This window comes from Eutrigla gurnardus, assembly GCF_963514095.1.
Source record: "Eutrigla gurnardus genome assembly, chromosome: 10".
NCBI lineage: Eukaryota > Metazoa > Chordata > Actinopteri > Perciformes > Triglidae > Eutrigla > Eutrigla gurnardus.
In genome coordinates, this window is record NC_139924.1 from 19,312,731 (window position 1) to 19,339,231 (window position 26,501).

At 43.4% G+C, this 26,501-nt stretch overlaps 1 protein-coding gene across 2 annotated transcripts in view; it reads left to right on the forward strand.

The window, feature by feature from the left end:
* igsf11 (immunoglobulin superfamily member 11) overlaps positions 1–26,501 on the forward strand; it is a 78,826-nt gene that overhangs the window by 13,405 nt on the left and 38,920 nt on the right. For both annotated transcript variants that reach the window (XM_084018829.1, XM_084018830.1), the window contains exon 2: positions 8,562–8,591. In XM_084018829.1, coding sequence (XP_083874955.1) covers positions 8,562–8,591 — 30 coding nt within the window. The remainder of the gene's footprint in view (positions 1–8,561; positions 8,592–26,501) is intronic.

Below are 26,501 nucleotides of genomic sequence, written 5' to 3' on the forward strand. Positions count from 1 at the left end.
CTCCTTTCATTTCCTTTCTTTAGTCCCCTGCTTGGGGGAGTTGTGAATGCATACAGAAATCTTTTTTTTTTTTTTTTTTTTTTTACCATTTTCTCTCCCCAGCCTGGTGGAGACTCAGGTGGGCATGAGTATTAATAGCTTCCCTCGTTCGTGACGTCAGCTGAAATCACACATGCGTCTCTTAACACTCTGAGGTGTTTTATGTTAGTTAGACACATCACTCACCGCGGTTATTTAATCAGCGTTATAAAGCACTTCAGTCAGTATAGAACAGAAAATGACATAGTTCTCTCCTCCCGCCTGCCTTCCTGCCTCGTAGCCCACAATCACGTACACACTTCCATACGTCTTCCATCCGCTGCCATCCCGCTCTCTGCTCCCTCAATCTTTAACTCTATCACTCTTTCTCTTCGTCATTCTGCTACTTAATGCGACTGTCAAACAGTATTTCATTCCCCCTCTTTTCTCTAGTTCGCTGCATGTCTCCACGTGACTAATCTCTCGCTCTCCTTTAGAAAAAAAAAAAGGCCTGTATGCCCTGTCTGAAAGCTTTGTGCGGTCCTAAATGCTAAATGTCGGTCTGTCTCTGCCAGGCGCCCGCTTAGCGCTGGTCTCCTTGGTGATGAGACCAGCGATCAGGCCGTTCCGCACCAGACACTGAGGGGTTTGTGATCGAGTGCATGTCCGTGTCAGCGTACAGTAGATTTGTGTGCGTGTTTTTTGCCCCCCTATCTGCGTAAAGACGTGAACTGTATGTATGGGAAGAGAAAAAAAAAGCAGAGCAGTACGAAGGACTATGTATTCACTGGCTCATTATCATGTGAATGCATTATGTTTCCCGTCAACATGCTTCCGCCAAACAAGAGGGGCCCTGTTCTCTCTGCCAGGACTGGAGCGCCACGGCGGCCAGGCCCCAACGTGGTGCAGTTCTGACGCTGGCACAATTCACCAGGAGTTTAGCGCCACAGATACTGCTGTTGGCCTCGTCCCGATTCAGGCCATCTGCACTGGCATCCCAGCAGCCGGCGAGGATCAGTCTGTGGGAATGCGATGGGAAGACTCCATTCAGAGGCATGCAATGACTGATTTAGATACTTACGATATTAATTAGAAAAATGCATTAAAAATACATTGTGTACAATTTCAATGCCAATTCTAATTTTAGATATTTATTTTTTTGCCAATGTAACATAAGTAAACATGTCACACACATTACTAACCTCAACAAAACAACTCAAAAACACAAACACCAGGCTCCCACGCTCGCCCCTGAGCAAAACCCACAACATACTTGACCTCCTGCATTTAGGGCAGCAGCTCACTCCCAACCTGAAAGGGAGGAAAGCATGCTGTGCAGAGAGCCCTGGGCTCAGACTTGGAGGTAGTCTACAGACCGCTGCCGCAATGCATGCTCGAGGTCACGTTCTGATTACCCGAACCACATCACCTGCAGAGAGTAGAGAAGCAATTTTGAGGTCTACAAAGCCAACACACTCGCAGAATCCCAACCAGAATCTGTGACGAGGGACAACCGTGGTGGAATCTGACACACCAACCCCAACCACAGTGTTGACCATCAGCTATTTATATTATAATTGATATCTTAATGAAAGAAACGGTATATTTTATTTTTAATTCGTTTTCCCCAAAAAGAACAAATCCATCATTGATTATGCTACTCATTAGAAAAACAAACTACTTGATTCTGCTTTTCTTAATCAAATCCCAGGACAATTTTAGCAACCAAGGGGAGGAAAACTCTAAAATCAAACGGGCTCCGAGGAGAACAGCCAAGCAGGTGGCCTTTGCCATTATCATTACAGGCCCACTAATACTCTACAACAGCCTACCTACATCGGTGCTGGCTCTCTAGCAGCTGTTTGGGGTATTGATCTGGTTGACAGAGACTAATTCTTTGATACACAGGCGTAGAGTTAGAGGTCAGCCCTGTGGTCTGAGCTCTCACATCTCACTGGGACCAATTTAAAGGCCCGAATAGCCGAGGGGCCCAACAACACGACTCCCTGTGCTAATACAACCACTGAGGTGTTGTAAAGCTGTATGTGCAGGGTTTCAGCATGTGGTAGGGCAGGTATACGTGTGAGTGTGTGAGTGTGTGTGTGTGGGTGGGTGGGGGGAGGGGGGAGTTCCTATACATGTGTGTACGTGCATGTGTGTACTTTGTCTTAAAGTGCTTATGCAAGCAACATTGAGACGCTTTGACTTGCATCGGTGAGGAATTGCATGCAGCTCACACACTTATGTATAAATGGATAGATGAATAACAGCCCTGATGCCTGTGTGAATGAGAATATTCTAGACGGATGCAGTTACCCAGAAAATGGCTCCACTGTGGGCTGAAGCCTCATGTATTATGAAGACCACTCTTTACTGTCTGGTGGTCTCTGAACTCAGGTGCAGGTGAACTGAGGTGGATTTTTTAAAGTTTAAAGCGCACTAGGATTTGTGAGCACAAATAATAATGAATAAAACACAGATTTAGCTTGGAGTCGGGCCTTTTTAAACTACTTTTTATTGGAAGTTATTTTCTAGTGAACACATTTCAAAATGAAAAAAAAAAAAAAAAAAATCTGCTTCCAGATCAAACCAAAAAAAAAAAAACATTAGACCAATTAGGTGATTAAACAAATGGAATTCAACCAATGTGTTTGCTGCCCTGTAAATGTTACTCTCTTTATTCCAGTCAAATTATAGAAAATTACACCTACTTTGCAGAAAAAAACATTACATGTTATTTTGGTTTCTGACATGTGATGGAGGCCTGATTGAGAGAGAGGGTATAAAATAATCTGGCAAACCTCCACTCACAAATTGACTGTAAAATTACCTTTTGATGAAAGCATATGGATCCGTTATGTTGGCTTCAGCAGTCTCATCCTCCAATGTAACTGTGCCAGACTGAGCCCCTCTAACTGCTCTTATTTCCTTCACACTCCAATTAAAACATGACGTGTGATTAAATGAAGACAGTCTGATGTATGTGTGATAATAGAGGAAAAAGAGAAATGGACAATGTGTGTGTGTGTGTGCCACTTGGGCAATGTCGAGCAGTTTATCATATTGTGTCTATAAAGCGTGTCTATTATGTTATTGCACATCTCCACCAAGGGTTCTCAGTTCACGGGTTAATTGACCTCTGGAGAGATTTCTCTCCTGAGTGATAAAGGATGTATGGATGATTATTCTGCATTTTCCCATGAGGTTTGTATGAGCCATCGAGTTCTGAGGTGGCATATTGCTTTTTTAAATGAGTCTTTCGGATTTTAACTGTTTCTTTGATGCTTGTGTCAGAAATAACGCTGTACTTATTATTATATTACTAGGATTTACATTTTGAATATGCGTCGTTTTTAAGATGTCCGGTATTTGGATCATTACTTTCCTACCACTAGTGACGAATAACACCACACTTCAACCTGTATAGACGTGGAAAGGCCACATACTCTCTCAGGTGGTAATTTTACCACATAAAGGAGGTCCAGTTCTTCAGAACACAACAGTTCATTTGTTTTATTCACATGCGGATACATTTTACATCAGCCATATTAAAAGGTCTGATCATCAATGATTAATAGTCTTTGTGCTGTAATGTAGGTTAGGGCCCAGGAGGCTTTATCGGGCTGGAACGTAAAAACAAACAAATCATTCTCTATAAAAGAAAACATCGCTTAACACCCTCGCCGCTGCATTGTAATGACCTGTATTCCCAATAACGGAGAGAGCTGACGGTGAAAAACGATCAATGTGATGGAAGTCACGAGGGGGGGTTTTCGCTACTCGCAAGGACGCCGTGCACGCTCACTCAGAGGCATTCACGACTCCACAATCAAAGAAAGACTAAAAACCTAATAAAGCCTTCCTGAAACAAACAACTTGATTAAGACTCAGGAGGGGAGAGAATCAGGTGTGAACACCGTGGGTCATGAAATCATGTGTGAATGTATGCCAAGGATGTGTTTTTTTTGTTCTGTTTCTGCATTACGGTACGCTCCGCCTCCGGGGGGAGTTTGTTTGGGCATGTTGTCTCCATCATTGCTGCTCACTACCTGGTGATCATCTTCTGGCTGAACACACGGGCAGGAGAGCCGAGAGTAGGTTTACCTCTGGGAGACACACTTTTTGTTTTCCTTGAAGCTGCATTCGCCGAGCGTTTCTCTTCCAGAGGAAGAGGAGCTAGGAGGTAAAAATAGGGAGGCAAAATAGAAATGTAAGATTTAAGATTCACAACAGAGACCGTTTTGTTTAAATTCACGTATCACAATACTAACATGTGTGAACACAAACTCTTCTGTCTAAGCATGTACCAAGGCGTCCCACATGGTTATTTTGTTTTATTTTATTTTGCATTGATGGGTTCTCTGAGGAGTGATTAGTTGAGATGGGAGCATACATTCGTGACAGGCAGCCACGCTGAAAGCTGTAGATTGGAGGTTTACATTTACATTTACATTTAGGTCATTTAGCAGACGCTTTTGTCCAAAGCGACTTACAATAAGTACATTTGTCAAAAGAAGGAAACAAAGAAACCACAACGTATCATTGCCGATAAAGTAAGAGCTAAAAATAGAACAAGTGTTAGGTCCTCATCTGAGTAAAGTAGTACCTTAAGAGCAACAGTGCTACGATCAGAATGCTATAGGTAAGGTTTTTTTTTTTTTTGGGGGGGTGTTAGTGGGTCATGCTATGCAGAGTCGAGGTGAAGTCTGAACAGGTGAGTCTTGAGCCTTTTTCGGAAGATGGCAAATGACTCAGCTGTCCTGACATTGGCGGGAGTTCGTTCCACCACTGAGGCGCCAGAACAGAGAAGAGTCTGGACTTTGCTGAGCGACATTTGTTTGATTTCAGCGATGGTGGTACCAGCCGGCCAGCTGAAGTAGAGGAGCGAAGTGCTCGCTTCGGGGCATGAGGTTTGACCAGTGTTTGAAGGTAGACGGGTGCCGTTCCATTGATGGCCCTGAAGGCCAGTGTCATCGTCTTGAATTGGATGTGTGCTGCAACAGGGAGCCAGTGGAGGTCACGGAGGAGGGGGGTCACATGGGAGAACTTGGGTAGATTGAAGATAAGGCGTGCTGCAGCGTTCTGGATACACATGCGATTCCTATATTTGTGTACAGCCCCTCCCTAAATGAAGACACAAGTACTACACGACACAAGGAGCCCACATTCCACATCTGTTTGTTCAGCATCTGGAAGAGGTGGCATCGCTGTTACTGTCTCCTGTACATCCTGGACGTACTATATCATCACCATTTAAGTTGGTCTATATTTACACATCCAGCAACATTAACTTTAATTTGGAAAGGTGGCCCTCTGGTGAGAGGAAGACTGATTTTGAATTGTTTCCCTCAATTTTGGTGTCCATAAACGTCCATAAATGTTTCTTAAGCAACAACAGCCCTGCTATTTTCACCAGCTAGTTGCTAAATGGTCAGTTCTGAGCAGGAAATATACAGCAGGTTTATAGAACTGCTTTCTGTGAAAACTGGGCTGTTGATGAGAGTGATGAGAATCCATTATTAATAGTTCAAAATGTATTGTAATAGTTATAAACAGCGAAGCACAACCACAGTCAGAGCTACTTTTTATTTCTTGAATAATAATCTGCCATCAACTGAGCACCAATCCTGCTGACTGGGTTTATTAGTCACGATGCTTTCTGTAAAATGTATACGTCTTTCCATTTATTCCCACGAAAGGCCGAGGGAGACTGAGGGAAAATGCCAAAGGAACTGCAAATTAGCAATTACTGACGGGGGCAAACGGCGAGGCAGATGTTTGAACTGAGAACAAAGACTTACAGATTAACACAAACATTGATGTCGGGCTGAGAAAGAAGGGTGAGACAGTACACAAGAGACAATTACAGAGTTTTGCGATATGTGCCCATCAATGGGTTTATACCATTATTTTTTTTTTTACTTGTGGTGAGAGAGGCTACAGTTGGGGTGGCTTGGTCTCCATGGAAACTGACATTCCCTTGAAAGTGCTTGGCAGCCAACGCCAATTGTTGAGCTTGGGTAATGGTTTGAAATTCCCTGTTATGTGCTTCGGAGGTTGAGATTAAATTCAACCTGCTTGGAGTAGACTCATGCAGTGACTTATCACACCGTTTTAGAGGAAAGGAAAGACGGAGCCTGGTGGCATTCAGATCAAGAGTAATTATACTCTGTTGCTCATATGTGGAATGCTTATTTTGGCTCTTTTCTTCTTGGCCGCTCTATAAAATATTATATATATTCCCAGTGGTCGTGCAGTACTGTTCCAACCAGGTCATTCGAGGCGAGGACATCTCCTTTATGTCAGACACAAGGCGTCAAAATAACAGCTTGAGCAGCACTTGTTATTTCTGCGCACCCCTCCCGGTTTCCCATGAGCCTTTGCTCCAGCTGGCAGACCTATCTGAATGAGGGTGGTCAGGCACCGCCGCTTAACAACCGATGAAGATGATCGCTCCTCTCCGTCTCCAAGTGCGGAACACTTTGGCCGCACTAAGTGTGAAGGCCCGCTGCTGATGGGCCCGCGAACATCAGAGGCAGGAAAAGGATCAGCCGGGCGAAGCGTCAGTCTCACACCTCTGCCCGCGCAGCCGGCTCATGCTGAAAATATGGGCCATTATTCCTCTCTGTTTTGTTTTTTTTACCACCGAATGCATCCTTGAGAACCGTTAGTTTACACGGAATCAAATTTGTAAACGCGGGTTTACTGAAACAAGCATTTTTCTAGTGAGTTTGGCCTGTTGCTGTTGAATTTGATCTTGTCACACATGAAGGGGGTGGAATAGGATTTTCCATTGAGTGAGTGCATATGTTTCCAAGATAATGTTGTAATATTGTCAATCGGGTAAACACACCAGGGGGCTAAAGGATATTTAATCTTGTGGAAGAATATATTTTGTACACATTCTTTTGGATGAAAAACCCCAGACATGAACTTGCACATGAAGATCATTGGCATGCAAGTGTGTGTGTGTTTGTGTGTGTCCGAAACCAATTGAGAGCTTATTTGTATGCCACAGCAGTTTCCCGTTGTTTCCAGGCCTCCTAACGTCTGGGTGGTCTCTGTTCAGCATGAGAGAGTGAAAGGTTTTCGACTCGGGACACATCATAACTGCCAGCGGCTACCCTTTTTATAATCCTATAAGTGGAGCAACAATGATGCAGTGTTTTGCATGAAATAGGAGACCAGTTGTTCAAAAAATGTATATATTTTTATGAAAAAAAATGTTTTTCCTGGCATACAAAATCATGGCAATGCTAACCATTGGCTGCTAACCATTACGTTAATGATGAATCCCCAAAACCTGCGATTGACACTTGAGCAGATCTAGTTATCAGGCAGGAGCTTGATATCTAGCTCCAGCAGACACGGGTCGGTTGGCTCCAGTGGATCGGCTTCAGACTGGAAACCGGTAAATTAGGGTCGAGTGCTTCAGGGAATTTGGGAGAAAATGTTGTTGCGTATCCTGCTACTGGCAGCGTTGGTGGGCACGGTTTGGCACTGGTAGGCGTATAAAACATTCATTCGAATTCCCAGTGAATCCATTATTTATTATGTATCAACATGAAGATGCAAACAAATCTACAAAGTATTTTCTGTCATGTCCTCTGTGGCCAGTAAGCATTACTAAACCTCGTGGCGCAGCGCTGAAATAATTAATCACATTTTTCACTTTAACAATATATCTCTGCACCCCCAATCATCTAAAACAGAAATGTTTCTTTCACACCAGTGAAATGTAAGAATCATTGTTGCTGCCATCACGCTGGTGAAGTCAAATAGGTTGATTGCTGCCAATTGTAATGATGATAGCAGTAAGATGATTCTGGCAGTCTGTCAGACGCAAGTCAATGAACGGAGGCACATCCAGCTGTCACCTGATTTTATTATGCCTGGCAGAGAGAGAGATATTTAGTTTGGGCGACTGTGCAATTGGGAAGCAGCTATCGGTGACAGAAAGATGTCCGATGTTTTTGAATAAATGCTCATTTGGTGCCAGTTTTCAATCGCGTTGTGTGTGTTACAGAAGTGCACGCGATATGTGTGTGTGTGCACGTGACGCACTTAGCACATGTGGATGCTGACTTCTTTTTGTGGACATGCACCCCTGCACAATAATTACTTTATGCTCAATGCCAGGGAAGGATTTAATTAACTTTCCCCTGACATGGTAGATAATAAGTCAATAACACACACACACACACACATGGCCCCTCTCTCTTTAAAACATACATAGAATGAATCAATACGTTTGCCGTGCCGACACCAACGCTGAGACTAGAACGTCGTGAACAAATACTTGCTGTTGCAGGAACACAAAGTCTTGAGTGACGCGGCTCGATGGGCAAATAGAAAGGAGTATTGAGAAAACACACTGACAGGAACTGAGCGTGGTGTGGGCTCTGTCTGCCAGCAGAGAGATGCTAATGTTGATTTTTTTGTTTTTTGTTTTAATTGCTTCATCAGTGCAGCAGCACACTGTATGATCTGCTTATGTTCCCTTAGAATACAATAATAATGAAGTTTTCTTCTTTTCTTTGCAGGTTCACGGTTTGATCTACACACGGGGAAAGGTAAAACAAAACTCTTCAGTTTATAGAAGCATCTTTTTGCACTTTCTCCACTCTTCTTTTTTTGTTTCTTCTCTGCATGATCGAGACAGGATTATTTGACTGGCATTAGACTGTTTCTGCAGTTAGATGTGGGTATGTGTGTGGATATAGAGGCATTACTGGCATTCATTTGTGGGCCAGTTTGTCTTTTTCTCTGCACACTCACGCAGATAGTTAGCGTAGCCCGTGATCCTAATCGTGGCGGACATAAAATGTGGATTAGGGGTGTCTTATGGTATCAGTCATAATCACACACATACACACACACACACACACACGCTGAAATTACTCCAGCACACAAAGCACCTGCTGCAATAAAAGAATGCAACCAGCACGCGTTTATGTCAGCTATTATGTGTCTCATAAATGCCATCTGAGAGATGGGGATGCTTGCTACGCTAAGTTGTTGTCGTTATATGTCGTTAAAATGTCTCATGCTGTGTCTATTTTTTGCACGGACCATACATGTAGCCACCATCTCTCCCAACTGACTTCACTGGAGAATAACGGAACATCAGCATTTCATCTCCCCTGAGATTTGACAAAGTACTTGTTGTGTTGTTTAGGATGACTGTTTTGGGTTTTGCCATTGAGGCAGCATTTGATCATTGTGCCGACGGTGGGCCTACAGCTCTTTTTTGGTCTATTTCTGGCAGATGGAGTCTGTAACGGTTTATGTCTGTGGCCTTCCCTGTGTAGATCCCAGAGTATTTTAGTCCAGAATAATCCCCACCATCTGCTGTCTCCTCTACTACGTTTTAATGCTCGGTATCTCTCCCTCTATCAGTCGCTCCAGTTTATTTTCTAATGCATTTCCTCTTCTTGTTATCTCTATATTTTATGATCCTTGCAGCCACATCTTTTACTGTAATTGGGATGCCTCTCTTCTCATATTCAGGGTCTAAATCTCCATCACCCTCCATCTCCTTCCTCCAGTCAATCTCAATCGGACTGCTATATCTTTCTCATGGGGTCTTAATTTCTTCCCCTTTCCTCGCATCTTCTTTTGATTGATTGCTTCCTATCTATCCATCTCCCTCATTCACACAAACGCCCATGCCATCGACCTGTCAAGTCCTAATCTGGACATCATGAACACATACTATACCCTCTGAAATCAATAAGAATATACGGAGCTTCACTACATATATATGTGTGTGCATTTTTCCAGCAATAGTGCACTAGCTGTTCGTAAATCCACCGCTGAGTTTTGTGTGTTAAGTCCTTCCTAAGTTCTTAGTAGCCACAAGTTAGTTTCAAACTAGTGATTAACTGAAATGGGTCAGCCCCATTCAAACTCAAGACATGTCTCGGCTAATGTGTAAATCCGTTGCCAGGAAACATCTGTAGTGCCATCCAATCAAAAGCCATCACTACCTATGTAAACAGGAAGTCAATGCGGTGTCACAAGCTGTAAAATAACACCCTAAAATCACCGTTTTGGTAAATCTACTAACCAAACAGCTGGTTTGACCGGCTCCAGGAGTGCTGGCCATGCTGCCCACTAAAAGTCGAATGTCGTTGACTGTCATTCAAACTGCTTCACAACACCAATGCAGCCGTTTGAACATTAAACAGGAGCTCGTTGATCAGAGACACTGAAAGCAAACGATTTCACAACAGGGATGAAACGTTGATCACAGTATTTGATTCTGTAATACACTTTTTGATCTGAAAATTATTTTGGGATGTGAATCTGCTTGTGAGTAATATATAACTATTATTAAAAAAAATGCAATTGTATTTTGGATGTTAGACAAAGGAACTTGTGAGTGAAATGGCAAAAACTGCAAAAAAGAAGGGCAAATAAAAGTCAGCTTGCTTAGAAAATCTCATTTGAAATATGAATGGCTCTCATCTTCTACAAGTACCACTAAGGTGCCCGGGGAAAAGGCACTTGACTCTCAGCTGCTCCGCTGCAGTTGTTCTCCGGAAAACGGTACATGACTGCTGCAGAAAGTGTGACTGCATCGCTTATTTCCTGCCCTCTTCCCTCACGCCGACGCTCCTCGTGAGGCTGAGCTCCTCGTCAGATGAATACAAGCGAGAACATGACAACGACACTTCACCCAGAGCAAAGATGCATGTAATTATGACATTGGCGATACCCATAGAGAGACAGTGTGCTATAATGTGAAGGATAGTGCAAGGTTTATTGTGGATTTAGATGCACTGTGTGTGTGTGTGAGCCCATGAGGGACTCGCAGCCACAACAACGAGAGGGATAGCAAACCAAAGCACGGACAGGTATGACGGCCGCGCCTCAGTGACACGGTTGTCAGCCATGTTCAGCACATCTCTGTGCGCGCGTACAGCTGGATTAACAATGACTGACTGGATTAGGGGAGTGTGTGTGCAAAAGCGAGAGTCAGACAGAGACGGAATGATAAAACACGGTGGTGACTCCTGTGTCAAGTGGGTATTTGACAAAGCCCAATACCTTAAACAGATACCGATAATACCCCCGAGATCATCATATTTTGGCTCGACTGCTAATGACATCACAAAACCATGCACTCCACATGCACATGTGAGCGCACAACCACACACACACACAACCACACGGCACTGAGCAGATCATATCTTCGTCATCTGACCCAAATCCATTAGCACTCGGCGTCACGACCTCATCCACCCGCTCTTCTCCCTCAATTTCCTCCACTTCCGCTTCCTCCCCTCTCATACCTAGACATAAGGTCCCCTATGTGGGACATGAGATTAAGCATGCAGGTGTTCATAGCCTGGTGGGCACTTACTTTGCCGCTTTGTAAAGCAGCAGCTAAAGAGCCCGGCTTTCTTTACGCCACTCAGACTGACAATTTGATCAGTCCTTACCATTTTAAAGTCCTCTGAGAGCAGACAGTTAGGCTATATAGAAGCAGATAAAGATATCTTCAACCAGCCGATACAGACATCATCTTGTGTTAATCGGTCTGCATCTTGAGGCTTAAGACACAGTTGTCCTCGAAGCAACTTTCTTGGTTTAATTAAATGCTAATGATGATGCTCCTTGACGTATTTATTTGTCTTGGCACCGTGTGTGTGTGTGTATGACAGTAGCGTTTGCCAGCTGGGCCATTCATGCTAAAACTGCATGCCTCACAGCTCCTGTAAATTGCTTTGGATTGCTGTTAATAGCTCCTTTTAGCCATTTCCCTGTCCAATATTGCAGTCCTCCATGATGTCATTCTCCTGTAACTCTTTTAACATCACTGCCGCAATGCATTCCTTGGATTACTTGTATTCTAACATTGCACAGCATAACGCTCTAAAAAAAGAGCAAAGGCTCTTAACAATGTCAGTAATGAATATAAGGCATGCAATATGCTTGACTATTCAAAAACGCTCCTAATTGAAATGCTGAAAAGACAACTCTGGCTAATCAGCTTACAGATGTAATCCACAGTTGACGGATAATAAAGAGGATCTTAGTGCCGAAGAGTCTATTACCACCCCTGTAATGAGAGTTCTCATAATATGATCTGAGGACAATGGAGGGATGAAGTTCGGGAGACGGTGGCAGCAGGCACGGAGGAGTAAAGGGATGTGGAGATGGCTCCCATTGTTCAAAAAGAGGGGTGGAAAAAAAGAGAGAAGCGTCACATCAAAGGGCACCTACTGCCGAAATGCAAGTTGTTAAAAGTTGACTTTTAAGATGAGATTTAAAGAATGTAATGAGGTGAACTGAAGCAGGATTGAAGAAGAGCGGGTACGTGAGAACCTAAATGTTCACAAAGGCATAGTTTGCAGAAGCCAAATCATGAAAATAAGTCGAGTTAATTGTTAAAATGTATTGTAATTCTACTGGAATATAACCAGTGTCTTCCTAAATGACACAAATGACTATTTTTAAAGCAACTAATATGAGTATTTTCCGATCTGCCAGCTCTAAAGTTACCTCCAGTGTGATTTCTTAATGTTACACCACTTTGGCACTCTGTAAGAGTCATTTGATTGATGATAAGAAGGGATCCGTTCACAGAGAACATAAACACGTGTCATTTTCAGCATTGGGACGATCAACCATCGCTGTCGGATAATGTTGAGGGTGGATATGTGATCCGTCTTCTTTGTTGTGCTCAGGAGTCCGGCTGCAGAGATGAAGATTTGAAGAGGCTTTAGCTCTGAGACAGACAAAAGACAGTTGCAGTAAAAATATAAAAGCATGTATATAGCCACGTTCAGACAGACGGGCCATATCCATAGCTCTGGTTGCTCAAATCAGTTTTCAAAGGGTCACACACACACTCACACGCACACTTCCACTACCACACCGAAGAATCTCACGAGTTCAAGCTCCTGTAAAAGTACCAGTTTCTACTTGCTGACTACTTTGTTTGCCGCAATAAACACCTCAAAGATCTTGTGCTCTGTGAAGTGCAATCATGCACTTTAGTGCTGACGCGATGCATCTTGGGAAATTGGTGCTGCAGTGAGTACAGGCGACATCACAGTGCCCCGACGTGCCCTAATGGCTCCGGTGGAAGGTTAAAATGCCGCGGGACAACTCGGTTCAGGCAGTCTGTCACTCACATCTCTCTCACTTTCCCTCCCTCTCATACTCCCGCTGACCTTCCGACCTCGCCTTTCCACACGCACAAATACACACGCAAAGTTTCCAAAGCCTTTGTTTATGAGGCTGCCAGAGGTCACGGCTGTGCCGTACAAGTGGAACGACACACTAGCACCTTTCCAAGCAGCTCGCTAATCTTCAGAAAGACGGCATACCGCCATGTGTGACATGAGATCATACCTACCATACACAACCACTCAAGTAACCCACAGCCTTCTTACCTCATCCTAAAGTTACTTTGGCAGCTCTGCATGCTATAATATGCTAATCCTATTAAAGTTGAAACAAACACCACGTGGACTTATTGAAGGGGGTTAGTGTGATCAGATGTCTGGTTTAAACGAACCTGTCCTTGCTCCGCATGACAGTATCAACAACACAGGATATCTCATATCATATAATGACATGTAAGGAAATAAAAGCAGTAATACAAATATATCCACAGATAGTAAACTTAAAAATACCATAGCAATTTGAAACATACACTCATTTATTTTCTTGTTAAATGTCAGATTAGAATATTGATATCACTCTTATACTATTCTTGGCACAAGACTGGCGATGGAGGAAACATCTAGCTGGCTCTGTCCAAAGGACATCTGAAGTTCAGTAATTAGCTGGAATTCACTGCTGAAAGAGGGCATTAGCACCATTTTTGGTCCAATTCAGGGACTGATGTGACCTCGTAAGCTTCACCGGGGAGTTACCATTGGAAGTGAGAAGTAAGTAAGGCGTGTGAAGCCTCGGTTGTACATTTCACAAGGACGGTCGGTCACATGGACATGAGATGATGTGGAATCGTGACAAGGAAACATGTAGATCTTTTGTTCTCGGTTTCTCCTCGCGGGGAACTGACTGATTCTCAGAGCACTCACACATCTCTGACTAAAGAGCAGGAATTTACTGGACTGAAATAGTGTTCACTTTGGCTCCCGGGAGAGAAATCAACAGTGTTTGGCCTATGTTCTGATTTTATTAATTTACCCACCCACCTTTGAGGGGAGCTCACAGACGGAGTGGGAGCCTTGATCAATCAGTAGATATGGTTGTTAAAAAGCAGGGTATGTGTGTGATTTTAGCTTTCAGCATTCACTTCGCTGAATGCAACAAAAATAGACTTGAAGCAAAGAAATATACACAGGGGTCTCCATGAGAGGAGCGGTGAGAGTTGATACAGAAAATGCGACGGTAGAGGTGCTAGTAGGCAGATTATGTGTCCTTTGAACAAAGCCAGGCCGTTTCCCCATATCTCCATTCTCTTTATTATGCTAAATGACTGCTGGGGGTAGATTCATATTTGTCCTAAAGACATGACAGTGGTATTATATTTTTCTCACTCTCGCTAGTGGCACAACACAGAATCTAACACTGACTTCTATTAATTATATTCCATTCCATTATTTTCTTTCCATTCTAATCGAGTCCCTTCCATTCTTTTCTGTTCTTTTCTCCCGACGTGCCAAGAATATAATATATATATTAGCTCTCTCTGCTCTTCCCTCCAGCCAGGGATGGGACTACTTTCTGTCTCACGCATGTGCAAGGTGGGCAGATGCCATGCCGCAGGAACGGGAGAAAAAAAAGGGGCACGCGAAAGTCCCGCTGCTCGTTATCGACACCGTGGCTATCATTAATCATCACACCTTCGCGCGCCGGAGACTCGCAGGATATAAACTGTGAGGGGATCAAAGGGTAGCAAACAATTTGGTATGGACTTCCCATTAAATAGGCCATGACAAAGTTGCAACAGCCATGTGTTTGTCTTAACAAGGTCAGCGGCTGGGCTGCTGTCTTTACTATCTATTGAAACCTCGAATCTATTCGCCCCACATACATATATTTGTATAAGTTATGTTTTTGCAGCTCTTCTGAACAATTTAAGTAGATTTCCAATCCAAAACAATGTTACAATTAGATTTGGATCATTTTCTGATGAGGAATGTTTTTTTTTAAGCGTGTTCCATTTTCACATCGAGGTGTCTTTCGAGCTCCAACCGGAGGTGTGCGTCAAGTGAGGGAGACATTGGGGGCGAGGTCGGGCCCTGAGGCTGAGGCAGTGGTTAGTGTCAGGCGGCAAATTTAGAAAGTGTGGTGTCGGAGTAATAGGAGCTAAGAGATGCATGACACACACACACACACACACACACACACACACACAGACTGCCTTCCTACCCACTTGAACCATTGGAATGGAACAATTATTCATAATTAAGTAAATGAAGGCAAGGAGAGTGGAAGTACTTTATAAGGACAAACAACAGGTGGGCAGGAGATCACTGAGAGTTGGTGGGGGGGGGGGGGCAGGAAGAGGAAAAGTTAGAGAGGAAAGTTTGACTGTGATTGACAGAGAGAGGAAGGCAAGGAGTGAAATAGGTGAGGGAGGGGAGGGAAGAAGGGGGGAGCAGCTGTCCTTAGATGTCAGTCTCGAAGGGCTGAACCAGGAAACATCTTTTAAGTTTCCCAACCTTGGCATTTGGACCGAGAGAGGTGTGCAAAGATATGAAAACAGGGTCCTGAAATAAAAAAAAAATAAGGACTGGATGGAGAATATCCTGTGGCACGCGTCTCATTCTGACTACAAAAAAATATATATATTCTTAATATCTTTGAAAAGCAGCTTTATTTTCCATGAACGAGAGAAAAGGTTGTATCTGAGTTTTCACATGCAACATGGGTAATTTGTCTTTACTTCATACATGTGCATTGCAGGATTATATGGGCTGCTAGTGCACAGCAAGTGGGGGAGATTCACAATCCCATTAGACCCATTCAAGAGCGATTATTGCATGATTTCAGAAACACAAGGGTGGCCAGGGGAAACGAGATTTATTATTGACTGACCTTTTGGAGGTAATTTGTGTGTGTGTGTGTGCGTGTGTGTGTGTGTGTGTGTGTGTGTGTGTGCGCGAACCACGAAGCAGGGCCCTTAGAGCCAGCAGGACGACACGATCCATGCTCCAACCACCCGGAGCGATTATCATAATCGCAGGAGTGGCGGCGAGGAACAGGCCGTATTGATTTCAGCTTCGTCTGTATTCTAGTTTTGGCGCGAGGGCTGACGACTTCACCGCACTATTGCTCCCGCCGTATAGCACCAGTGGGACACATGAAAAAGACCTGTGGCCTATTCATCTTCTCCTGACTGAGTGCTGCTTTGATTTCTTGTCCTTGCCATCTTCCATCTACTGCTAGTCTGGCAGTCTGTCATGTATGCGAGGAGTGACTGCCAGCCTGCCGCCCCGTTCATCATGAGGCCATTTGTTTTGGCCATGATTTGGGCCACATCCTGGCGCTCATGCATTATGCAGGAAATATTGCACTCTTAACCACGGGAGAACAGCAATAAACGTTCTGCTATCATCTGTTGTTCCCGGACAATTAAAGGAAGGCAACGCGTTGCCTAGCACCCACTGCTGGATAACAATGGTTCCCGCTCGTCGTTTCTCCATAATGCCAATTTTTGAACATCGTTGCAATTACCGCTGTTCTGATTTTCTTGCAGCTTTGAAGAGATGCCATGTTTTAGTGACATGTCAAAGGAAGCGATATAAATGTAATATTCTGTTTTAAATCAAGCAACACGGCCCCATCCCTGAATATCAATGTGAATAACTGAATTTTGAGGTAAGGTTTTTTTTTTACAGTACACATCCACTTGCATGTCATATCTGAACTCATCTGCCAAAGAAGAAGTCATTACTCAGCATGGCAGCTATCTTCTTTCTAATTTTTTTTTTTTTTTTAAGTGAAGGCCACTGGATATATTTTATTTACACCTCTGTGAATTATTCAGGCGGAGTGTTTCTGGATGGAGCTAGCTATGTGTAGCTAACTGTCTACGAGTGGTTGAGTTATTCCAACAATCTCCCATATGTATTAGTGCGTGCCTGCAGGCTTTACCACATACTCATCAGAGACTTGCTGGATTAAGAGCCAGAGGATTCTCTCTCAGCAAAAAGTTGCTGCTTTATTCGGGACTTGCTCAGCGATCCCGGTTTCCCAATCCAGCGGAAAATCCAGATTCCTCTGCCCAGTTGTACAGGTGTGATGTGTGTGCGAGCATCTTCGGACGAACAACTTGTATTTTTGTCCCTTTCCTTTCTTCTTCCCACGCAACTATTTCTCCCCTCTTTTTGTATTTTCTTTTTTTGCAGAGTAATCCCTCACCGTGTTTCTTTCATCTTACCCACGCTTAGCCTCTGGTTCATTCCATTCCGCTTGCTCCCATCTTTTTATCCTGCCTCACGTCTCCATCCGTCCTCCCCCTTCTTTCTTTTTTCCCCCTCCATCTCTTTGCTCCTTCTTTATCCACTCCTTCATCTCCTGCTTTGAAGTGACCACCAGGCGAACCTTATCAGACATAAAGACCCCTCAGCATTTTCCCAGGAGTGTTTTCCTTCTTCGTGTGTGTGCGTGTGTGTGTGTGTGTGTGTGTGCGTGTGCGTGTGCGTGTGCGTGTGCGTGTGTGTGTGTGTGTGTGTGTGTGTGTGTGTGTGCGCGCGTGTGTGTGCGTGTGTGGATGTGCTTGTGTCTCTTAACTGATCTCTCTGCCAAGGAATCCAACCTGTCAAACAGCGTTCAAACAATATCCACTTTGGAAATATCTGACTCCAGGCAGCAGTGGTGTTGCAGGTCGACAGGAAATGATTTTTTGTTTTTTTGCAGTGCAGCATGGGAATCAGCGGAAATCTTTTAAAAAACTTAAGTGTCAGATGTACAGTTTTATTTCTCTTGTGAACTATTCTGCTTGGAGTCCGGCCAGCTGCAACTGGGTCTTGGAAAAACAGCAGTCATCAGTCGCTCAGCGCATCCTTCATCCCAACACACACAAACACACACCCTCTCTCTCCTGATTCTCCTCTCTAAGAGCCTCTGAGATTCCCTCCTTCCTTCTTCTGATCTTCTGAACACCAATCACTCGTTCCTCAAAGCAAAAAAAAAAAAACGAGGGGAAGGGAGATGACAAAAAAACGAGATGATGACAGATTACCTGCTATATAGAGAGCCGGTTTTATCACGCCACTCTTATTCATCTTCTCTACGCGCCCCCAAGACATCGGATACACCTTTTGGTTTGGCGAAGCAAATAGACCCTCTCTCTCTATCTCTCTCACAAAGTCCTAGAAATGGCTCGTGCTGCGTGTTTTCGTTAACGTTACCAAGTCTCGTGGTGAGGATGTGAAAGCAGGAGAGCAAAGCTTCACAGTGAGGTTATTCGCGGATGGCCTTTCAGTGGCAGCAGGGACTGTGGTTGCGGTGGTAAACCCCTCTTCCTTTAAGTGTTTAAAAATATGATATTATCTCATTAGCTCAGCCAGTGGAAGAAAACACATCGTGAATTAGCATCACTTTTGTTTGGAGGGTGTTACATTTTGGCAACACAATCAAATAAAAGTCATGGTTTCTCTGTAACAGAATAGAGTTAAGTGTGCTCATGCATGCGTATTACACTTTGTTACCCTTGGAAACACAGTAACGTACTTATCTATCCATCTAGAGAGAGAGACATGTTAGCGTGGTCTGCAATGTAATATCCTCTGTTCCCTCCTGTCCATTTGTCTGCTAAGTGTTCCTATAGACTGTGTCATACGGCAGATTTATGATCTCCTCGCTCTGGGTGACAATATTGTAAAGTATGGATTAGAACCACAGTGAAAGGCCAGGGATAATCTCACTCTTGTGCTTTTTTCTGTCATTCTCACTCTTCTTTGCTATCTCTCTCAACCACTTCTCTATGCTCCCCCCCCCCCCCCCCCCATCCTTACATCATAAGATTTTTCTATCCAGGATTTAGCCCCTGCTTATGACCTCGAACGTTTGTATTACAGTAAACCAGTAGAGCTCTCCTCTTTTTTCTTAACCTCCATCACAGCATTATACTCACATGTATGTAAGTATGCTTTATAGGCAAGCTTTACATGGGCTATTTTAAACATGATGCAATGGACTTTTCAGTGTATTAATACAGTGTTACTGGTTTCCTGGGTTTTACTGAGACGCAGCTATTAATCTTCATTCTTTAAAGCCCTCATACACTCACTCATATACACGTTCTGCTTATTGTTACCTCACATTTGACTTTCACTGTGCAGAATAATGCACATGGAAAATCTAATGTTGTAAACTTAAATTCAATTAATTTATTGAAAGCAGCACAAGATACACATCGTCTAAATTGTTCAGTTAAATATTTCAATTTTACAAAAGACGAGACCAAGTTACAAACCTTGTGACACAACCACACCAGACTTTGGTAAAAGCCAATAATTGCTTTACATACAGAGGATTTTTTTAAATACATTTTTCATATTTTGGTTTACTTTCTATCCATCACAACAGTGTGAGAGACTCATATTGATCCGTGCTAATATTTGCTACCCTTAAGTTGGCTAATGGTTAATAATAAAAAAAAACAAATAAGTTCCTTTACTTCCTACATCCAGAGGCCTTAGTTGGCTGCTTTAAATGCAAAAGCTTTTGTTTTCTGGAATATCAAAAGCACATAAGAGCTGTCGTTCATACACACTTGCATACAAGCTACTGTGTATTAATTAATTCAGAAACATTCCTCTGTCTTTCCCTCGCACACTTTCTGCCGTGTTGCTCATCACCATATCATTGGCATATTGCTGTGTCGTTCTCTTTCTTCTGTCACTGTAAACTATTGCTCTCCCGTCAAGCACCTTTACATACTTTAATCTTCATAGGATGGGGGGGACAAGAGAGAGGTAGAGGTGCCCCCCTTGGGATATAATTTATGTTATCACATACATCAAACCCAAAGGTAAGGCCCCACTCTTCCCTGACAGACAGACATGAATACAGATTTTACATTTCCAATTGGATTTCCCCCCTCTTCTACTACCCATGTCTTCGCCAGTAGCATCATTTTATTCATTTTTATTTTTAGATGAAACGCAAAAATATGTGCCAGTGAGGGCAGGGAGAGACAAATTGGAGCCATGCAACTATTCCTTTTCATGCTGAGAGGAGAAGGAGAGCTGTGTTAGCCTAGCTGACATTCCACTTAATTTGATTCATTACTGCGTGGTGACGCTATTGTCGCCACATGCAGGGAACTGGGCCAGTTGTGGAGCTTGGAAATATCCTGATGGAGGATAGGACAGTCAACACAGTATGAAAGAAAAAAAATAATAATAAAATGAACTGATGCAGCTTCTTCTCCCGGCCCCAACTTGAACCGCAAATTGCATTTTACTGCAATTTCTCACCATATTTGTGAGCCAATTGTGAAAACAAATTGTTGGTAGAGATACAGTCCAACCAGAACCAAGCCCATGGGGCTCATAAGAGTTGAACTGAGCCAGTTGTGTAGACTGATGCTGTGCGGCACATTAGTGGAGTGCTATAGAGAAACAAATGTGGGCTGTTAAACTTAATACGGTGCATGCATAAAACAGTATGGGTCATACTTTGGAACTTTTATTATTCATTATATTTAAAGAATAAGTCTTTATTTTCTCTTCTTAATAATTAATACATCCCATAATGATCCCATAAAACACCAAAATCCATGTGTTAGTTTGCCAATAAATACCTTATAGTTCCTACTGAAGACATAGATCTTGGAAAGTGTTTAAATTGTGCTTTTGTTGGAGACTATTTTCAGCAGCGGAGATATAATATAATATGTATGTATGTATGTGTATATATATTATACACATTTGATTCGCCAGGTAGTCTATTCTGCAGGAGGATGGTGTACTACACTGATTCAAAATAAATTACATGTGTGCTCTGTGGGATTTGTTTTGAGATACTTATCGTTCAAGAACCATAGCCCTCCATTTTCCTGGTTGGTTGTTTGGGAATAATTGAAGAAATATAAGTGAAAGTCATTTTGGAAACCTTTTTATCAATAGATTTGCAGTTTCGCACCACAAATTATATGTTCGCCCAGAGATGGCAGAGCAACAATTGTGAGCTGTGATAACGCTGACATATGAACGGACTCGGAAGGAGAGCAAAGCACAGTCTGTCTGTGTGACTTGCTGTATGAGTCACACAGTATGCATACAGTATGGACAACTGGTCGCAAGGCGCTTTTGGCCGTAACAAGTTGCTCACTCATGCTGTTGTGGTTCAAGTTGCAAATACACAAGGAACGATGACGGGCTCGTATAAAACGGAACAATATTAACATGATTTAAACTCATATTCGCTATAAACAACATATTCTAGTTAGGTTTTAAAAGAAACACTGACTGTATAAATATCCGGGACCGTGTGCCAAAAAAATACATTCAACTCAAATAAGAAAAAAAAAATGTTTTGTATCATGTTTACAAGTCCATTTTCCATTTGCAGTTCCATCTGTAGATGTAATGCAACTCTATAAGGTGTGTTCAGCTGGATCATTTTGATGCTTCTTCACAGTCACTTCTGTAAATGTCCAGGAGACACACGCTGTTTTATATGCCGCGTGCCACTCTGGTTATTCAGCGAGCCGTGGGGAGCGGCTCCTTACTGAGAGTCGCAACATCACAGGGGTCCCCGCCGTCGTTGATATGTATGATTTTATTCATTTGAAATACATGGATATTAGCATACTAAACAAGAATCTGCTGCAGGCGCTCCTTGTTATATCAGCGAAAAATATGCATTTAAATGAGTAATTATATTATCACTTGCAGGTAATCCAGAGCAGTTGAAAGACTTCACTATTACTCTCTACATTTCTAATGTCGGTAATCATGTTTTTGACGCACGTACACTTGTTTCTTTGTGCACCGATACTTACTGACAAATGTCTTCAGCAGAACAATAAAGAATGGGGCCCTTTTTTTGTTCAGACAACCCATTTTTCAACATCAACATCTGACGGACTTCTTTTTTTTTCTTCAATCACAGATGTTTGCTTCCTTAATGATTTGCAGACAATGGGCTGCAATTGTTCATTGTCAGGCATTAAATCAAAGATGCTGTGGCTTCTCTCTTTGAAATGTGAATAAACTGCATTAAAAAACATACACTAATGTCTGATTCTGTGCAGTTTTGAAATGAATGTTTTTTGAGGACATCTTCAGGCTTTTTCCATCTAAAGGAGAGCGAGCTGCCGACCTCCCTCCGTGCATCTTTATTCTAGTAGAATGAGGGGGGAAAAGGGTCATTAGAAGAAAGACAAAGCAGAGCCTCTGGATGCATCTCAAAGCTACTGTACGCTGGAGGGAGATTATTTTTGATTGGCGTGCAGAGACTACATTCATTCATCATGGCTTTCATACACCGCCACAAGTGATTTCAAACCTAGCCATCCACCAACTTCATCTCCCGAACCCCTGCTTTCCTCGGCTATAAATCATCATCTAGCTACAGGCCGCTGGGCACAGAGCAAGGTGACACTCCAGCCTGCTACCAACACCGCTGCAGGTGAGAAGTAGAAAGAGAGGGAGAGAAAAAGGGGAGGAAAGGGCAGTAGGTTGAGAACAGGGCGGCGAGAGTGTGAGTGTATCTATGTGCTCGGCTGTCACAGTGGGAGGGAATACTTTGATGTAAACTCTATTAGTATTTGGCGTGTAGAGACAAAGCTCAGACTTGAGTGAAACCCAGGGTGGTTCATGGCACCTCGGAAAAGAAATCAAACCTGGCTGTAAATTCAAACACAGAGGCTATGCCACGCAGAGAGAGAGAGAACTGGTGGAACTACATGGAATGCATTTCATTTTCCCGCCGCAGACATTATTTCCGCCGTCTGCCTGGTCCTTGAAGAAATGGGTCAGACATGAATGTCTTTGTGCAGTTTGACCTTATGTTTAACTGTGAGAATACCTGTCTTTCCTCAGTTAATGAATCATCTCAATACTGGAACAGCATGTCTGACAATAGCTGACAATTTTTTTTATTTAAAGTAACCTACCAGCTATACTTGCAATAAAAAAGAGCCTAATACCATTGTTTTACCATCTTTATAACCAACAGCTGGCTAGATTCATATTTACCGTACACACACGAGAGTGCTATCAAAATTTGAATCTAAATTTCAAAATATATTTTATGGCCGAAACTAAGTGCTGGCAAAGAAAAACAAAAAGCTCTGGAAGTCCCCTAGTAAATCTTTTAAAGACCCGAGGATGTCCGAGAGATAAGCAGTCCTCACTATAGTGTGAGCAGACTTTTTTTTTCGTCCTTTTACCGTGGCCGTCTTCTACCAGACGAATAAAACTGCGTTGGTTTTCACTTCATAGTGTCACAAATCGTATATTTTATCAGCAATATATTTGCTCGCTAGGATCATTTTTTTTATTTCTTTTTTATATGCCTGTGACAGATACCAATGATTTACGCTGCCTTCATGAATCAGCTTTCAGATGTAATGTCCTCATCCAAGTGGGAGCAGAAGGTTATGATGGCAACTTAACGGGGAGTTGGCTCACTTAACCTGGACGGCACCGAGTCGTATTTCATGCTAGATGTTATGGACGGAAAATCAAATTTCATTTAATTAATCACCAGCTGAACTTTAATGACCCGTTGTGTGTGTGTGTGTGTTGGAGTAGAGAACGCAGTGTTGCTTGTGTTGCTGCGCGTTATTGCTCGCGTCGCGTTGTCTCATTCAAACGCGTATTAACACTATCTCATGTTTTATTGCTTCCCGGCTGCAATGAAGCAGGCAGGCTGAATGTACTGTAATGGTATGAGATTGACCCAGCGTGCTCAGTGGGGAGGGTTTCGGCATCACCGCGGCTTTTATTTCCTACTTTATGAAAAGGAAGCGGAGGAGGGTGAAGTCGGCCATTTATCAGCCCTCAATGGTAACGAGGCTGCCCCTGTGCAGAGAGGCACAGCGGGAGGGAGAAAAAGAGAGGCATTAGCTGTTCCTCCACTGCCATTGCCTTTGTCATATCCAGCGGTAAAGGCGTGTGTGAGGCAGTAGGTTGTCGCAGTTATCGATTACACAGCAGAGCTACAATAAAGCCACACGTTTTCTTTTGGCAGACACAAAGCAAACACATGACATTAACACCCTATATTGATGCTGCTGCTGACATTTCTTTGTTCTCATTGAATGCAATAAACAGAGGGATGTGAGTTCCTTTGGTAAATTATACTGAGTGGGTGAAAGAAAATGTTTTCATTTCGAGTTTCAACTCATAACATTGGCTAGCCAGCTTTCGAATGTGGACATACTCATGGCCGAGGCCGCGATGCCTCCCCCAGGAAGGAATGAAAGTCCCTCCTTTGAGAGTGTTTGACCACGGCGCTTCTCTAGTTTGTATGCAAATGACTCTTAAGTTGATTTTTTTCTTTCATCAAGGGAAGAGAGCCTATCCTGTTTCCTTCCCCCCTGCAGCGTTTCTGTGACACAGACGAACGCAGACACACAGACGCCATGTGAGCAGTGATTTCCTGATGTCAGCTACAGATGGCCGGTGCCACGCCAGATTAATGGCAGCATCGGGGAGAAAAAGAAACCATGCGGAGCCCGACACAAAATACCTCCGTCTTGCACTGAAACCAAACTGTCGTGCAGGTTTTAAACTACATAAGTGTTTTCCTGTTACCGCTACAAGCGGCATATAACGTGCTAACTGAGGTTTATTCGTGTCCGTCCCATGCATGCTTTTTCTGCAAAATGATGTGCGAAATGGGTCTGTGTCGTGATGAAAGCGTCTGGAGATGGCGAGGGAGAGAGAGAAAGAGCTGGGGACAGGCAGGGTGATGGATGGACGGATGGATTGATGGTTGGATGGAGGAAGAGAAACCTTTTGTTTGCGTCAGTGCCAGCTCAGCATCAGCTCATGCACCAGTTTCTCCTCGCACATCGCCTGACAAGGGTGGAGAACTTAAGAGCAAGTCGCCCCCCCCCCCCGTTCACCAACTTGTGTTAATAATATACAATGCTGGTATACAGTGCTGTCTGAGGTTAATGTCTGTGTCATCGCAGGCCTTATAGCACGTTTGTGAACTCACAGGACTCCAGTCGGATCCACGCAAGGGAGCGATGCTGCACAGACACACACACACACACACACACACACACACACACACACTCACACACACACACACACACACACACACACACACACACACACACACACACACACACACACACACACACACACACACACACACACACACAGTTGTCTCTCCTGCTCCAGGCAGTTCTTCTGCTTGGCTTGCAGTGCTTGTCCTCTCGTTGGCTAAATGGCTCTGGGTAGCCTCGCTGGATCACACTGTGATAGCAACACTTTACTCTCCCTCCGGTGACACCGGCATCGCCTTTTTGTTCAGCTGGCGAGACCACTTACACTCCTTTCCCATTCATTCAAAGACAACAAAGTGAGAATTGCAGCCAATTCCTCACGCAGATAAAGCTTTATGGATTTGGTAATGTGTCACCGAACCACCCACAGATACACAAGCACGCACGGATCCTGGTCCACACACACAAGTGGATGATTATTCTCACATCCATTGTAGCTTTGAGTTTGTCAGATATCACCAAAGAAAGTCACACTCATCCCCCACTTCATCACACCCCCCGCTCTGCAGTTACTGTGTATCCCAGCTCAAACTAATAAGAAATATTTTTCTTTCTTCTATATTTAATAGGAGTCCTGATGACAGCTGAATAATTTCAGCTGCAGAGTCTGCATCTTGGGGTTATATTGAATGTTATTGGGTCCATATTGAATCCATATATCCCGAGCGAAGTCTCGCAGGCTGTGTAATAAGAAGAGGTAGAGTTAGACGTTGGCACTTTAAGCCGCGAGTTGTCATCACTTTGTACGTGTTTAGTTTTAGTCCCGCATCCGGCAGATGCTAGAGTCTATTCGTAGCCCATCCCTCGCCGGTCTCCCGACACAACAGAGTTGATGTGTGAAAACCCACCGCCAGTGGAAAGCGTTTTTTGTGGGGTGAAACACCATGCATTGCACTAATAGACAGCCAAGGTGGAGTGTTCTTTATTTTGAAATGCCAACATCAAAGGGTCGGTCCGATAAACAATGAATTGAAACAGGTGGAGAGAGTTATTTCACTCCTCCACGGGTGTTCTTCGGGTTGGTTTTTTTCGACTGATGCCTGGAGGAAGAAGCAGGAGGTCCAAACCGACTGCACCCGCTATTTCATGTGTTGGAAGCGAAGTCGACTCTGAGCCGCTTGTCTCGACTTAATTGGCTAACTAATCAGGCATGTATATAATAGAATTTTAAACGTGGAAGAGGTATTTTCAGAATATTTCGGATCTGTTTTGCATAATCGTACTGTGGGAGCAAAGCTGGACTTGCAGTTGTTGCTGGATATTTATATTTGCCTGTTGAATGTAGAGTTTGGAC